Here is a 17,672-nt window from a genome sequence, read left to right as displayed (position 1 = left end):
TGAGTGTGGGTGGTACCTCCCACAAGCCTGTAGCCTGGATGGGATAAGAAGGAGAGGAAGGATGGCTGCTTTGCTTCACTGTTTGCTGCCTCCTGCCTTCTTGCCATGGATTGTTTCTCTTCTGTGATGCTCCTCTGTCGTGCCATCCTGCCTTGGAGCTATCTTACCAGGGACTGAAACCTCTGCAAAACTTTCCTCCCTTAACTTGTGGGTGTCAAGTATTTTGTCCCAGTGACAAAAAAGTAACTAAGACACGGTCTTTCCAGTACTCACCAACAAACAGCTGGCTGTAGAGTTCTAGGCGTGTGTGACCTTCCGTTGGGGCCTTGCGGATCTGCTGGGGCAGCCGGTCCACCTGGAGACTGGCTTGCTTGACATTCCGCTCCGCTGTAACCCGGTGCCACTGATCGTCGTTGAGAGGCGAGGGCGACCTCACTACGATCTCCACGGGCCCATTTCCAACATCAAACGAAAAGGACACTTCTGAGGCAGCTGGAGGAGCAGAAAGCGTGAAAGATACATGAGGATGGTTTTCCTAGATGGCAAATAGCAGTGAGTCACAAGGGAAAAACAAAGAAGGGAGAGAAAAATACCCAGGCTTCTGGTACAAAGGTGCATGGAGAACACATTTGAAGAACATCAACCTATTATTCATCCCTACTAAACAAGGGGAGGAAAATAACTTTGTGTTGGGGGTCTGCACGCTCACTTGTTATTTAATCTTTTGAAGACTCCCAAGCAGTTATCATCATTGATTCTCTTTAGCTAGGGAAATTGAGGCCCAGAGAAGTTGATGATACTAAGACCCAGTTGTTGAATGTCTTGGCTTAGTGAGTTGGTGGATCAGGATCTGACCCCAGGTTTGTCAGGTTTCAGAGCTTGAGATCTTTCAGTTCCACCTACAACTGAGTTCTTTGGTGCCTCTTTGGGTAGCGATTTACTCTCATGAGAGAATTTTGCAACCTCTGGCTTTGGAGATTTTGACTGGATCTGGAATAGGTGTTGGCATTTTCCAAAGTTCTCCAGGAAATGTTAATAGCTAGAGTAGAGAGCTACTGCTTCGGGGGAATTTACAGAACTTAGGTCCATTAACCTTCGAAAGTTAGGGATATGTGAGTTGCTGAAGCGATGAATGTGACCTACATCTTTCTTTGGACCACTTGTGGCTGTCCTGAAGGTTGCACAACATTCTTACAGCACAATTCCTTTCTGAATCGTGTGTTGTGCACCTTGGCTGGTCCTCAGCTGGGATGCTGGGCCCCTCGCATAACTTCCCCTCCAGCACGGACCACAAGTCCTTCTGTTCCTTTTTTCAGAGCTCTCCTCCAAGCCTCCTCCTTCTGCAATAAATCACCTTCCAACAACAGACGAATGGATTCGGTGGTCAATTTCAGTTAGATGCAGCTTTCTTTTTTTTTTTTTTTTTTTTTTTTTTTTTTTTTGGTTTTTCTCCGGTACCGGGAACCGAACTCACGACCTTTTCAGTTTTATGTGCAGCTCCTCTGTGACCACACCATGCTTTTTAAATGGATGTTTTTCTCGTGATTGGCAGGAAGGGAAGCTTACTGCTGAAGCAGCAGGCACGTCCTGAGCTCCCTTAGGCTTGCTGGATTCTTTTCAACATTAAAGATGTGGCACAACAGTGAATTTCCTGACTTTGCTTATAAAGATATCCAGGCCTCTATCCGTCAGTAAGCCTTCTGCCTAATCTCTAAGCAGTTTAATTAAATATCTGTCATTTTTTTCTAGGGCTAATGGGAAATTCAGTTTCTTTGGGCTGGTACCATTTTGAGACGGTGTCGCAAGCAATCAGACTTCTAATTTAAAAGTCACAGTGGGCAAGATTCTCTCAGGAGCTAGAGTGTTCCCTGCCTTGGTGTTGAACTCCCCTGAAAGCTGCATTAACTTTATTGAGCTACGGGGATGTTAGACGTAGAACTCAATTTAATCTACATAATTGTACCAAGGAATTTTGATCCTTTGTGTCCCTAGGAAGAGAACTTTAATGTTGACAGCAGGGGTGGATCCACACATACACTCCAGGAAAATATCTGCAGAACCTCTCCTTCTCGGTAGGGGTCACTGGGACAGGATTTAGCGTGCAGGCTGGTGACTGCCCTCATGGTTTTTTGGAATTATGATCAGAAAGCAGGTGGGTGACAGTGTGACTCGTGGACCGAATGATCATTCTCTGCAGCTTGGACAGTCGATGGGGGAAAAAGTGGCCTTGGTTTAAGATTCAATCCACTCTTTTCTCATAGTGCTGTGTCCTGGCAGATGCATTTTTAAATGTAAGTTGTCAGAACAGCAAAAGAACAAGGGAGCCTGGGCTAAGCAAGAAAATTGTTTTGTTTTAAAGGCATCAGCTGCCATCAGGGAGATAGAATTTAGGGATAAATTGAGTTTAACCCTAAGGTTCGACTCAAAAGGATAAATGCTGGTCTAATCTCCTCTGCTGCTGTCGTTCTGCTATGATGAATCCCTGCCCAAGCCTTTAAGCTGTCACCATTTGGAGAAATTCTGAGCACCAGAAGTCATTAGGAAACATCCACATTTTTCTCTGTGTTTATTGTGATGGATCCCTATTTCTTCCTCTTGACATGATCTCCTTAGCAGCAGTACCTTGCTCTAGAGAAGGAGAGTAGGTTGACAGGTCTCGCTGCAGCTCAGAAGTCCTGCCAGCTGCTCCAAGGGTAGCGCAAGAGGGACCCAAGGTCATGGGCTGCTCTGAGCAACTTCCTCCCCATGGAGACTCCACTGAGACTGCTGAAGTATGTCCAAGTTTAGTGCATGCCGCTTCCCTTCTGTGACTTTCTAAGAAAGGGGCTGCAAGGCCCAGAGCGAGAGGGAGAGGACCGGGTCCTTTTCCTCATTCAGTATCAGCTGCCCTGACTTTGTGGTGGCGTGCCTTTGAGAAATCCCATCTCGCAGGCAGACAGCCAGTGTGTTTTAAAAGCTTCTAAAGTTCAGTTTGTGGCTGATTGCCCTTGGTCTTCTGGGTGAGAGCAACTGACATTTTAAAAGAGATAATTATAGAGAGAGCCAGCGAGCAAATAAAAAAGAGGCAGCTTAGAAGACACTAGAGCCAATGACACTGTCCTCTCTTAAGGTGACTCCACTTGGAGCCAGAAGTGTTGTTCTGTTTTTGCCTGTTAGGAAGGAATTCCTTATGTTCTTGTTTGTTTTTCTTTCCAGCAATGAGGGCTGGAGACTTGGGTGTAGACAGCAGGGCTCATCAGAAGGGACAGACTCTCAAACATGACTGGCTGCATGCCTGTAGTGTCAACAGCTGGGAAGATCCGAGTTTCTTACCTTCTTGCAAGCTACCAGTTAGCTGGTCAGATTCGTGATGTGGGCGGAAGACTGGAGACTCCTGGTCGGAGGCAAAGGATTTATATTCACAAGAGGGAACATTCATATCGTTTTCCTTTCTCCCTGCCCCCGAGTCCCATCCGGGTGACACGGGGCTGCGTGGGTGGGTACTGCACGTGTAGTACCTTGGCTTCACAGTGGGGGAACCCTGAACTTGGAAAGCTGATCTTTCAAATGAGCTGATAGCAAACATGCTCAGTTTTTACCTTGGGAGAGACGTTGTCTTAAATATGTTTTTCTTGTTTTGTTTTTTTTTCTGGTACCGGGAACTGAACTCATGACCTTGCACTTGCCAGTCAGGCTCTGTGCGGCTGAGCTAAATCCCCAGCTCCTGACGTCGTCTTTATTATCTTGGTTAGGAAACAAAACGCTTATGTTTTGACAGAGGCACTATCTATCTTCCAAAGTGCACACATAGGAGCATGCACGCGCACCCACGCGCACGCACGCGCATACACACACACACACACACACACACACACCTCTTTAGAAAGCTTAACAAAGCTGTTGATGCCAGTCCCTCCTAAGATAAGCAGAAATAGGAGAAGTCATGGAGAATTTTCCTGTCCAAATTAGTCATGCTTACTTTTTCTCTTGTGAGCTGACGTGACTGCCCAGGAATCGGTGTTTTCAGAACCTTATCCTTCTCCAGAGGACAGCCCTAGTCCAAGCCCAGAGGGTGAATTTGAATTTCACTAAGACAAACAACAATTCCATGCGTCTTGGCGAAGAACCACATAGGGTGGGATACAATATTCCCTTCTGCCAGTGAGAAGTACGTGGAGACTTCTGGCCGTCTTTTGAAAAAGGTGTCTTCGCTTATAAGACAGATAAGGAAAAGAGGGTCTCTTTCCTTCCACCTGACATGGGTTGGGAGGTTGTGGTTCTTAATGTTGCTGGAATCATTAGATAAACATCAGACACACCCAGAAGAGCAGAACCTGGGTCCTTGGTGACATGGCATAGCTCTTAAATTATTTCTGCAGCCACCCACCTCAGGATTCCTATATGAGGTGTTCCTTTTTGTCTGAGCTAGTTTCATTGAAATTACACGCATCTTAACTGACCCAGGGCGTGGAACCAGCGCCTGTGACTTGTCTTAGCTTTGCCTTTGCACGTTTTGAGCCTCAGTTCGCTGCTCTCCGGTGGTGGTGGGGACTCTGTCTTAGTTTCTCAAGAGTTTCTTTCCAGATGTGTTTGGAATTACTGAGCTATGTGGCCTCTAAGTTCCTGTTGAACTGCAACATCCTATAACCCAATTTCCAAGAGATTCTAAGGAATAACAGAGTGAAACGCAGCTAGTCTTCATGGTCGTTTTAGCTATAGAAATATTATAAGGAGAAAAGGAAAAAGTTACAAGATAAATGCAGAAGGTGGCATATTGATGTCAAAAAATACTGTGCTGCAGATAACGGAAATTCTGTCGAGTAAAGCCGGGTCGTGAAAGAATGCAACAGAACCACGAAGAGCGCTCACCATCTTCTCCCCCTAAAAGTGTAATTCCAGCAGGTGGCGCTATTGGCCCTCATTCTAATTGATCATTGCTTTCCTCAAACAAACCACCGCAGGCTTAACGTACTGAGTGATAAATGTAACAACTGACCAGAGAGCAGACTTTATTGGCTCCGAGTTCTCCCAGCAGGTGAGGTAACATTTAGACATTAGACCAGCGGTGTCGGTTGGAGGTAGCAGACCAAATGTAGTCTCTCAACAGCAAACAGGTAAAGAGAAAAGATAAGGAAAGATGCCTGGTATGCAGGTGCTGAGCGGATCGGCTCACCCTGGTGCATTTCGGTAATGATTTGTTTCTTCCATTTTGTAAAGTGAAGTTCAGGAAACGATAGCTTCTGAAGAGCTCTTTTGTGCAAATTCTCATCCAAAACTGATAATGGGAGGAATAGATATTTCAGCCTCACTCTCCAGTAGGAAGTGTCATGAATATCACTTATTCCTTCTATTTCTTGCTGGGCATCAGAAGACAAAAGAATTTGGATAACACAAGAGGATCCTGAGAAGAGGTGGGAGGGCTGAGGAGAGGTCTGTCTAAGAATCAGACAGCTGAAGGAAAGAAAAAAGAAGGAAAGAGGACACGTGTGCTCCCCCTGAGGCTCCACCTCCACGTGGATTGGCATAGGACCCCATAGGAGTGACTGCACCCTCTCTATCATAGCCCCGATGATTTGCCTTTTACTAGGGTATCCCACCTGTACCCACTGAGAAGCCTCCACTCTTAGCAATCCCCGCCCAACCAAACCCTTCTCTTGACCTTATTCATTCTGGCTCTGACCACTGCATCTCTTCCTATTCTTTCCAGATTCTTTGAAGAAGTGGCTGGCATTGTACCCATTTTTGCTCCTTACTCTCTGTTTAATCCTACCGTGTCAGCCTTTCTCCTTCACCACACATGAAGCTGCTCTGCCTCAGGGCCTTAGCATTTGCAGTTGAATTTACCCAAGGAGCTCTATGGCTGCTCTTGTGCTTCCCTGCTTACAAGTCTCCATATTAGAAATTTCTACCCTAAACCTTTTATGCTAACTAGCAAACCACTCTCTCAGCTCCCTATCCCCTTTACATCCTAATTTAAAAAAGTAATCTCCACAGCGTGTATCAGTATCTACCAGAATAGTTGTGTCCTCCTGGCTTCACTAAGGCAGAGACATATTCTGTTTTGTTCATGATTCCATCCTTAGCACCTAGAACAGTGCCTGCTCCAGAGTACACCTTCCATAGTTGGTGAGTGAATGAGTGAGTGCATGATTAAGAACACTCCTACTGTGAGCCGACCTAAGGATCCAGCAATCAAAGTGTTTCCGGAGGTCAGGGAGGCCATTAGTCATCATACAGATATTCTGATGGGTGAAATCCACTTTTCCTGAGACCAACCAAACCATGTGGATCGCCACTTTGCATTCCACAGAAATCTTCCCAAAGAGCAGAAAGTAATGCAAATTACACTCTCAATCTAGAAACATGATGCAATCAGTCATTAGTTTGAAACAATTGTTGCTAAATGTTGTCCTCCAAAATATGATGTTTGGAGGATAGTCCTTTGCCCAAGATATACTTGAGTTCTGATATACTCAGAAACTCCCCAGTGGAACCAGAGGCAGAATTTTCTCTCTTTGCTACATGCATGCTATATTTTACTCTAAATGTAAGAACAAGAAACTTGGATCATAATTACATTTCTCCAGTTTGGGTCTGCACAAGAAGCTGGCGGGAGAATGTATTCAAAGTATAGGGAGTCCCTTTGTGGAGAACCTGGCTCTGTATTTGAGGTAGGAATCTGCAGACTGTGCTTCCTTAATGCCAGGTGACTCTGATACTTCTTGTATCAGAGAATCTGCCTCTGGGACCCTGCTGGAAGGAACACTAGGATTTCCAATTTTCCTCCTAGCAATAACATACCTAGCAATCTTTTGCTTCCTTGTCCTGTAAGATAGAAAAAATTTAGAAACTGTGTGCTAAAGAATTTAATCTTGCCCTTCACTCAAGAAGAGGTTGTAACCATGGTTACCAGGGCCTGGGAATGGGGTACGGGAAGAAGAGGGGAGGTAGGGGGTGGAACTGGATGGAACCTCGAATGTTCTACAGCCTTGTGTGGGTGCTATGCTGGCATCAATTAATGGACTATTTAAAAGAAGCCAATAAAGAGGATTTTGAAAGTTCTCAACACACACTCACAAATGGCAGATGTCTGAGGTGAAGGTATGGCAGGCCGGGTGTGGTGGTGCACACCTGTAATCCCTGCATGGTGAGGCAGGAGGATCAGCATTAGTTCAAGGCCAGTCTAGACTACATAGCTAGACCTTGTCTCAAGAGAAAAAATGCCAGTTACCCTGACCTCCTAATTAGGTATAGTATACATGTACTGAAACATCACACTACCTCAAACATATGTGTTATTACTATTGTGCATTAATTAAACATTTAAAAAATTTGAAAATCTAACCCTGCTGCCTTCTAAAACAGGTCTGGCCTTTGCCACTGGCTTTAGGAGGGTGACATCTAAGGCCTTGGCTTGTCCTTGTCCATAGGAGTTTCTTTGTTTGCCTGGGAGCTTTGCATCATACCAGAGAGTTTAACAATGTGATTTAGTGTAGCATTTAGGATGCTACACTAGCAAATAGCATTTGGGATGGGAGGTGTTCATGTCAGATGGACTAACAATTCATTGTGGGTTATAGGTGTTCTGTTAAACCATTCTAGCCACTGGGGGGCTGAATCCTGAGGTCAGCCATGTGCGTAGGCACCTCTGAGCAAAGACTGAACCCTGAGGCTCAGGGAGTGGTCCCTGGTTGTCAGTGTCCCATGTACTGGCCACATATGAGTTCCAGGAGGGATAGGGGCTCTCCCGCTGCAGGGAGAAGAAACCAAAGGTACAGCATCCTTGCCTTCTCTGCACTCCTGCCTTCCTGTTCTTATCCCTGCCTGAGCCTCACCCGCATTCTCATGATTAACTAAGCAGAGCACAGTAGCTGTCTGTGAGCTCTCTGAGTCTCCTAGAGGATGGCTGGCCCTGGGGGTGGCTTGGGGGCCCCCCTGCTCTTGCAATTGGTGCCAGAAATGTGTGCAGCATTATAGGCACTGTGGCCTCTAATTTTGCCGTTGGTTCTAACTCCACACAACTAAAAGCTTCTCCACACAACTAAAAAGTTCAGAAATAGGTGAAGGAACCTGATAGTGTTAAGGTTTAAAGATTTCAGAGAACAGACTTCTACCTCCAAGCTCTCCCTTGCTGCTAGATAAGAAAATTGTGGGTCATTAAAGCCCAGAATGACTGAGTACAGAGCTATTTTATTGTGCTTTTTCTATTGTGAAGGAAATAAAAATTAATCTTCTTTCAGGATAGTCTTAGTTTGTGAATGTAGCGATTTTTCGAGCCATATAAACATATTCGCACCAGAAAAACCAGTGTTAAGCACATCTGAAACTGCTCATGGCAAGAAAAATCTATTTGAACTTTTTTGGAAATTCTTCAAGGAAATGCCTGGAGCTTAAGAATCAATGTTATGAACTCATTTTTAAAATCTCTGGTATCTTGATAACCTCTTGAGTATGAGAAGTATTTCTCTTCATGTAGTTTGGCCTTTGAGCTTTTTATGACGGTTAAAAAATAACTTTACAAACAAAGGCATCCACAGAGAGAAGGGAGAGAGAAGGAGTAGCACTGGCCATGCAAAGACAGAATCCTGCCTTTAAAATGCAAAGCCGTTCTAATTTCAGTGTTCTCCATGCGTTTAACCATCTCTGAGAATGACTCCTTGAATAATAATGGACATATATGATCTAAAAAGAAAAAAGACAAAAATCATTCCAAAATGATCTGAGAGGATGGTCCATGCAGGACACATAACTAGGTTTCCAGCACCCACCCAGTTGGAATAAGCAGAGACTGGACAGAATACCCAGTCTCAGAAGAATAGATAAAAATCGCAAATGGTGACTCTGGGGATAAAATTCTTGGGATGAAAGGAGATGTAGAGCTTTCTTTAGAGCAACTGTGAAACTGGATGCCTAAAAACCCTCCGGAGAAGGAGAAAAGGGCAAAACCTGGAGGGGACAGATGCCAAAGAAGCTTTCCTCCTGACCACGTTCAGGTTTGGCAGCAAATGAGAACAACTTCCCGAAGGGTAGGCCCTCTGATGGAGGACCCAAGCTGGGGCATTTGTGAAGCTGGTTCCAGGTGATATCAGAGTGAGGAGCACAGCGGGGTTCACGGTTTTGGAGCGCTCCCAGTCTCCAAGGGATCTTGGGATCAGAGGTGCAAGGAAGTGACACAGCCAGAACCTCAATGAGCCTGAGTTAGGAAAGAGACACACAAGTGTCAGCTGGACACAAGCTGATGCTCATACGCAGACAATGTGTGAGTCGATGAAGCGACTGCGGCTCCTCAGCGACTGCGGCTCCTCGGCGACTGCGCTGTGCATGGCTGCCCTAGCAGAGGCGCAGATGATGGGAAAAACCAAAGACAAGATGGAAAGGCGAAAGGATAAGGCCCTGGAAGGAGCACCCTGCTGGTGAAGGCTGGGAGACACCTCTTTCCTGATTGTGCCTGACCGAGTTGCCACCCGGCCGGTGGGGCACCTTTGTTTTGTAGAAACTTTTTTCCTTTCTAGAGAATTCTTTCAGTGCCCACTTGGTGAGACTTCAGACCAAATGTCAGTGATGAAAACAAAAACTGCCAATTAAAGACAAATAGTCTATATATATGGACTCACAGTGCAAAAGAAATTTATTTGGTTTTCCATTACAGTATTGAATGCACACTGACTGATGCATATGCATTTGCAGCATATGGCCCGAAATTAGAGGAAAAGAGAAATGATGGTTCAGCATCAGTAGGGACTTTGGGAATTGTGAGATGTCTGAGAGGAAAGGAAAAAGACTTTATATACCAGTGTTGGAAGGAACTGTTTTGGAATCCTTGCGAGAGATACATAATTGATTTAATTAATTTTATTGGTCGTTCTCTAGCTATGATTATTTAACTTTTTCTTTATTTTCTATTGGTAAAGAGGAATTGAAGGGTTGAATGTTAAAAACTCAAGATCTCAGACTCTCAAGGGTTGATGTTTCCTAGGATGGATATTCCATTAAATATAGTAGGTCCTTGAGGTCATATATTTCCATGTGTAAAAAATGCTAGAAATCATCTCACAGGATCCTTTGAGGTTGCACCAACCAAATTCTACTTGAACAAGTATTCTCTGACAGTGGATGATGTAAAATAATAATAATAATTCATCATGAAGTAGTCATTTCTTTGTTTTTGATCACAACAACTGCAAATATAAACCATAAGTCCTCTATATATCATATAGATAAATATTTTGATTCTAAAGTCTATAGGGAACACGGTTTGTCTCTAGAATTGTTCCTTTGGGGAAGCAGTCACAGGTTTAGTTAAGGATTGCATCTCTGCCACAGGATGGTTTGATCTGTCCTCAGCGAGTTCACTAAGGGGACAGCTTTGGGACCAAGGTCCTCCACCAGCAGCACCGTCCCACTGGGAAAATCCTTACTTGGTCTTCTTGAATGAGTCTTCTAATTATATCACTTTGTCTGCTCTGCTGCTTGTTGCCTAGGTTTGTGAGCAAGGTTAAAAAGCAATATCACACTAGAAAATAAATTAGGCAGCAGGCTATTGTGTAGTAATGTGGAGGATTACTAACAAGCAGCCAATACATCAGAATGTGTGAGAATTTAAAAGTTAAACTCACCAATAAGGAATTGAAATTGGGCTTGGTAGTGCAAGGCAGGAGGATCATCATGAGTTTGAGTCCAGCCTACACTACATAGCGAGACCCTGTCTCAGTCAAAACAGAACAAAACAAAACACATCCCCCAAAAGAATAAAAAAATCCCCAAGACAGTAGGGGATGTTGGTAAATGGAATGCTTGGTAGTGCAGGCACTGTATTTTATGATCTTTTAAAATCTATATTCTCTGCCCACTAGCAGTGGAGTAGGGTTCCTTTCTCCGCACAACCTCTCCAGCATTTGTTATTGGTTGATTTCTTGATGATAGACATTCTTTCTGGGGTGAGTGGAATCTCAGTATTGTTTTAATTTGCATCTCTTGAATGGCCAATGACATTGAACATTTTTTCATGTATTTATTCGCCGTTAGTATCTCTTCATTAGAGAAGTGTGTATTCATCTCAGATGCCCATTTTTGGATTGGGTGTTTGAATTTGGGGGGCCTGATGTGATACTCGTATGCTGCTACTGTTCTATTTCTTTGTTTCTCATTTGCTATTCTCTTTAAAATTAAAAAACCTAAAATCTACATTCCCATTTGTTGATATAATAATCTTTCCCTGAAGATACACCCATGTAGGAGACCAATGGATCATGTAAAAACAAACTCCAGAAGATCCTAGATAAACTTCTTAACAGCCAGTAGGAATTCTTGTGCTTTACATTCTATAGATTGTATTTGAAAAGCAATAGCCCGTTTGGTTTTCTCTACAGGTAAAATTATATTTATGAAGCAATACATGCCCTCATGGAGATTCTGATCTGGCTCTTGGCTTTTGCTGAAAAAAACCCACCGTGGTGGAGTGTTATTGACATGGAAGTGTGTTTCTAAAATATTACATGAAAAGAAAGTAGCTTACAAAACAATATGCACTGTGTGATCTCATTTTGTAAAAAGATGATAGATAAATGCACAGAAAAATGTTCAGAAATGTAGACACTGAGATGGTAATTTGAATGCATTAGAATAGAGTATTATAGCTGGTTTTTGTTTCATCATTTTGCTTTTCTGAATTTTAAAATCATTCAGCAATAAACAAACAATGTTTTTATAATTTTAAAGTTATAATCTGATAATTTCCACTTTCTTTGGCGAAGACTGTTGACATTTTAAGCAACTCTACTCTATAATTTGAACAGCATTTAACCAGAGGGATTAGTTAATCAAAATACAGAAGACAAGATTGCATTTAAATACAAAAACTAGAAGCACTTTAAAACTAGATCCAAACATTCTTCCTTGCTTCTTTCCTCTTTTTAAAAACTTGAGATTTTTTTTAAAAAAAGAGTGGTCAACCCTACCATAAAATAATTTTGAACCAGATGTGATATTTTTCCTGTTAGAAATGGCTAAAAATAAGGGCATGCCATTTTTCAAAGAGAAATCCTCCTAAGTCTGAGGTGCCAGCGTGTTCTGATGTTTAACCTAATGTATACAGGAATCAGAATGCAAGATGAACATAATTCAGGGTTATAATTACACTTGACAGATACACACGGCTTCTATTATTCATTTGCTCTGTTGCACTTAACCAGAAAGACCCTGCAGCATACTAAATATCAACCACTCTTCATGAGAAAGTCATTCTGCATTTACATCAGCCCTCATCCAAAGACTCAAATTTAGAGACCCAGAACACCAAATTTGGTCATTTTAACACCATCTACAAAGGGAAGTAAAATAAGTCATTTCTGGAGAGGCCTCAGCTTTCCTTTGTCAAAATCCACCCAGATATCCTGTGGGTCATTTCTACAAAGAAAACTATCTTTGGGCTTCAGCTATGTGATTTCCAGTTGCTTACATACATCATGATCTTCTTTTTTTACACGTGTTTGACAAAATTGTTTCGTTTCTGGAAAAATGTCTTTACCTTTCTTTACTTCCTGTCATCCTTTAATGCAAACCAAATGCTACATCTTCTGGAAACCAACTTGGACTTCTTCAGGTGAGGCTAAAACTTAACCTTTTTTTTTTTTTTTTAACTGCCATAGCACTGTGGCAGAGACTGCTAACTATTCCTGAGTTTATTTCCCTGCAAGTTTGCCTTCCAGCCACAAGCTGCATTTCTTGATCCTCATAGGGCCTGGTGGAGTCATGTGACTAGTTCCCACCAATGGGCTGAGAGCACAGGAATGTGTGTCCCTCTGGATCAGTGTGGTTAAGAAAAGGGGTTGCTTACCTATCCTCCCTTCCTCTGTCTGCCACCCATTTTTAGATGCTTTTAGGCTCTAGGAGACAGTGTCAAAGGGGTCTGGATTTCTCAGTCACTCTGTGGAAGGTCTTCATGGATCAAAGTACAGCCTGCAGGAAACTCATACAGCCATAGAAACCTGGGGTGTTTTTGTTATAGCAGTTTATCTTATTCCTAAATAAAAATAGACTTCATTCCTAACTCTCTTATGACTTCTCACACTTTTTCCCACTTATTTGTAATAACACAATATCAACTAGGTGATTGTCTTTCTCAGATGACTGAAATTTTGAATGGATGAATTTTGGTGCAATGATGCTACCTTATTCCCAACACTCACTTCTGGGTCAGAACATCATAAATTAAAAAAAATATAGGTGGGAACATTCTCTTTGAATGAGTTAGTGCGGTTCTTGAGTAGGTAGGTGTTTTCTAGCAGAGAGAAGTGGCTGGCAGCCATGTGGGAACCCCGTACACAGATACAGGTTTAGGCGCCTGTCCAAGTGACCCCTGTGCTGGCTAGGTTATGCTCTGTATGTTATACAGGCCAATAAAAGTTTCTCCTGCTAGGAAGCATGTCATGGATGAGCCCAACATTCAGAAATATGGAAAGCAATTGCCTTTGTTCTTCAACATTTCTATTCTAGATCCTGTCCTTCAGACATCAAGACCTTGTCCTTCAGCTGGCCCAGGCAACTTGGAATAACTTTTCAAAAGAGCAAGAAAAAGCTCCTTCTGGCTAGCTGTGGAATATGAGTGCCGTAAATGACTTGTATCTATGGGAAAATACGTCCTAGGTTCCCAATAAGTGACCCAGAAACTTCTAGAACAAAGTTCCCTTGTAGAACAGAAAATACCTAAATGAGAAAATGTAACCAACCAAAACTTGGATATGAGAGAAATAGAAACAAGTATTTTCTTAAATTATTTAAGAGTAACATATCTTAGCCATGATTCTAGGTAATTCTTTATGTTTTAACTTTTCTTCTATCCTGATTGCTATTGAAAATCATATTTTTATTTCAGCAAAATGTATCTTTAATAAGATAATTCCTTAAAAATTTCATTTGTAAGAGATTGTTTTCCTAAGCGTTCTGGCTGACATCAGTTGGCCAATGTTTTCTCACATGATTTTAATTAACACAGCACTTGTCTGATGGCTTGTGAAAACCTAGTATTGCTGTACGTACAGTTAGTTGTCTTTGGTCCTTTGAGATATTTCTTGGTTTTGAGCTATTTCAAGTAATCTACTCCCGTCACTCACTATATTTAAATGAAGCTCTGCTCCCTGATTTATTGTTTCTTCTTGTTCTTTTTTTTAAAAGCAGCTTTGAATTAATTGGTCCCAAGTGCCTTCCTTAGTTGAATCAATTCTCCAGCATTAGTAACACATACTAACTGGCTATGGCAGCAACTCTTTTCTTGGAGCTTTGTTTTTACGAAAACATTGAGCCTGCAGAGACACCGTTAGCTTTTAGAATGGCAGATGGAAGGTCTCTAACCTTATTAGAACTTAAACTTCACATATATTTCTACTTTTCCTGTTAATGCTTGTGCTTATTGCTGGGCAGTAACAGCAATATCTTTCTCTCATCTCTATTTCAGAATGTGTGAATTCAAGCTCCTTTGATTTGCTCTCTTCTCAGTAGCCTGTGGTCTTCCAACTGGTCCTAGGCAGGCTGATTCTAGTTGTTAATCTTTCTGACACTTCAACATGCTATCCTTTCTTGAAAGGAAATATTGTGTGACTTACCGTATACAATAAATAATGCAGAAAACATTAGTACCAGAGGCACTGAAGCAGAAGAAAGTTTCCATCAGAAAGAATATCTTTCTGAAACTTTAGCCTTCTCTGCAACCATGACACAGAACTTATACTTTATTCCAAAAAAACAGCATGTGGAGATGCTCATTAATAAGGTTGCCTACTATTTTCCAGGCAATGCACCAAATTAATTGTCTTGCAAAACTTTTGGTATTTTTTAAGGAAAAGGCAGACTTCTGCCTTATTATTCTGATATGTTTTAAACAAAAATGTAGAAAAACAAATCTTTTATACGGGCAGGATTTCAGTGGGTGGGGAGCAGTTCCAGAACAGGAAAAGACACAGTGATTCTGAGGGAAGGGTGGGTGGTGTCCAGGGAACGTTTGTAGTTGGTAGAAGCTAGTTGGTCACAAAGCACTGGTGGGAGAGAGTTAAAGTTTGTATGGGGTGCAAAGAAGGTGGGAAAGCTATGTTAAAGCTTTCAATCACTTACAAAGCTTCAGTGCTTGAACTTTGTCTTGTAAGGCATTGAGGAACCATTAGGGTTCATAAGGAAAGGAGTTAAAGCACCAGATCTATAGAAATTTGCCCGCATTGGGGGAGATTTGCTGTTAGGAGAAAGGAACTAGAGTAAGGGAGACAAATAATGAGGCTGTTTGAATCAAGAAATCTAGCAGAAAAAGAGAGAAACTAGTGGAGTCGACCAGCAAAGCCATAGTGGGTGAGGGAGAAAGACGTTTGATGAAGATTTCATTACCTTTGCATCTGTGTTCAAAGTGTCTTACTGCAAAGAGTTGGAATTGAATGTTTCTCTGGGATTTCTTTGGTTGATGAAGTACAGGAAGAATGACGTTTTTCTGTATTGAAAATACAGTGACCCATCAAGACAAACAGTCTATTCAATATGAGGAGGCCAGTAAAACATAACTATGACTTTGAGTTTTCTAATGTGGCTAATAAAGATGATAGAGATGACATTTACTGATGGTGAGTGCAGGAGAGGCAATTTGAGTAACAGTGATGGAGTTCGGTTTTGATGTGTTGAGCTTGAGGCGTATGAGCCATTCTTATGGGTCCTTATCTAGCATTTACATGTAGGTAGCAATGATTTTAGGAAATACCCAGATTACATGAAGTTCAAGCATGTTTGTAGGCTGGAGTTATTTGAAGCAAATGTTATTTGTTGTGACAAGGCTTTTCTTGCATACCCTTTAGGAGAACAGAGAGCCATGTCATAAATAATGAAGCTGGTGCTTAATTATGAGTCCGCTTAGGACGGGATGTGCTGAGCCACACTGCAACTGACTTGAAGCTGACGGGCTCATATGGTCCTGCAGAATTGTTAGTGCTGGAACGATGACCTAGTTTAACCTGCTTGTTTTACAAGTGAAGGTGACATAGTCCAGGGAAGTTCAGGGATTGGTCTTGTGTAGGTCAGCTTAGAGTCCTGGTGTCTGGCATGCTTTTTGAAAAATGGGGTATTTTATTAACTTTTTCTCATTTGAGATTTGCTCACAGCAGGATTTTTTTTTCTTTTTCCAATTTTTTTCCTTGAAGTACATTTTGTATGCAATAAAATGTGCAAATCTTAAGCCACAGCCAAATAAATTTTTTACATAGGTAATTGTTCCTTGGATCAGGGTAAAGAATATTTTCACTGCCCCCAAAATGTCCTTTGTCCCACCTTGAAGTCAGTTCTTTCATCTCCCAGGGTGGGTCACTATTCTGACGTCTATCTCTGTAGATTGCTTTGGTTTATTCTTGAACATTACATAAAATAAATTTGTATATATGGTAATACATGTACATTGCAATGTCTTTGAGGGAATCTTGCCTCTTGCTATCTATCTTATCTTTAATGGTCCTAAAATGCCTTTAAGTTGACTGTGTAAACTGGTGCTTAACAGGGAGATTCTAAGATACCAGGCCTGTAGCAAGGTCTTGGGGTGCCTATGTAGGGGACTCTACCTAATTTCCAAAGCAGCTGAATCTCAGGGGGTACAAGCTGTCTGTGACTGGAAGGATCCTGCCCTTGGGGACTCAGAGTCTATGAACTGAGACGGAGGCAAGGAATTTTTACCAAGAAGGTGATTACAAATAACAATCTTTACCTGCAATAGAAAGTATAAGCAAAGCGAGCTCACCACCTCCATGAGGAGAAGAAGGAAATGCCGAGTGACAGGGGTGCAGATCTTCCTACAAGCCACTGTGGCAGAAGGGTGGTCAAGGCTAGGGATTCTTCTTAGCTACCTCGGTATTGTTGGCAAAGGAGGTAGGACAGTAAACTTTAAAGAAAGGAACTTTTTGCCAAGTTTATGAGGAATTTCCAGCTCCATCTGGAAAATTCCAGATCAGTAGACATGGGTGGGCCAGGAAAGTCTAAGGAAACTTGGACAATTTTTCATATCCAGAGGGTAAACAATCTTAAGTCCATCCCTGTAACCCCAGGGTACCAGTGCTGTATGTTCATATAGTCAGCTATCCCTTCCATGAAATTGGCAATGGAATCTGGATAAATTTAATTCAATTTTTTTTACTGATTATTTATATATTTTTAATACTTAATAAAACTCAAATAGCTAGTATATTGTAGTTTTAATATGGAACACATTTTATCTTTAATTTATGTTTCCAAATCATTTGGTCCACCATCCAAACTGAAAAATTTAAATCAAGAATTTAGAGAAAAACATTTAAAAACCTTACATATTCTATTAAATATTTAGATTTTAAAATGTTTTTCTTTTTTGAGGGGGTAATTTTTTCCTTATATATAGATGGGCTTTCCACCTTAATAAAAATTCTGCTAAGTCACCATGGCAGTGAGCCAATATGGCACAGTCCACTGGAGGCCATGTGGCAGGATCTGCCTTCTTCCTGCCTAGTCATATTACAACTTCCTACTTCCTTTTTTAGAACATCCTATTTCTCTCTTTCCACCCCCTGGTCCAATCACTGCCTGCCAAGTCACACAAACCATTCCCTAAACCCCAACCCCAGTCAGGCCCTGTATAGCCTTTGCTCCCCCGGCCAGGCCCTCCAAAGCTCCACATCCCTACTTCCTGCTGTGGTCTTCTCCAT

The 17,672-nt window shown here is 42.0% G+C and overlaps 1 protein-coding gene across 1 annotated transcript in view; it reads right to left on the bottom strand.

The window, feature by feature from the left end:
* Cntnap2 (contactin associated protein-like 2) overlaps nt 1-17,672 on the bottom strand; it is a 1,999,509-nt gene that overhangs the window by 217,102 nt on the left and 1,764,735 nt on the right. The window contains exon 17 of the mRNA XM_005404887.2: nt 274-492. Coding sequence (XP_005404944.1) covers nt 274-492 — 219 coding nt within the window. The remainder of the gene's footprint in view (nt 1-273; nt 493-17,672) is intronic.

Source organism: Chinchilla lanigera, unplaced genomic scaffold (genome assembly GCF_000276665.1).
Source record: "Chinchilla lanigera isolate Chin_1 unplaced genomic scaffold, ChiLan1.0 scaffold00090, whole genome shotgun sequence".
Taxonomy (NCBI): domain Eukaryota; kingdom Metazoa; phylum Chordata; class Mammalia; order Rodentia; family Chinchillidae; genus Chinchilla; species Chinchilla lanigera.
This window is presented reverse-complemented; position numbering and strand designations above follow the sequence as displayed.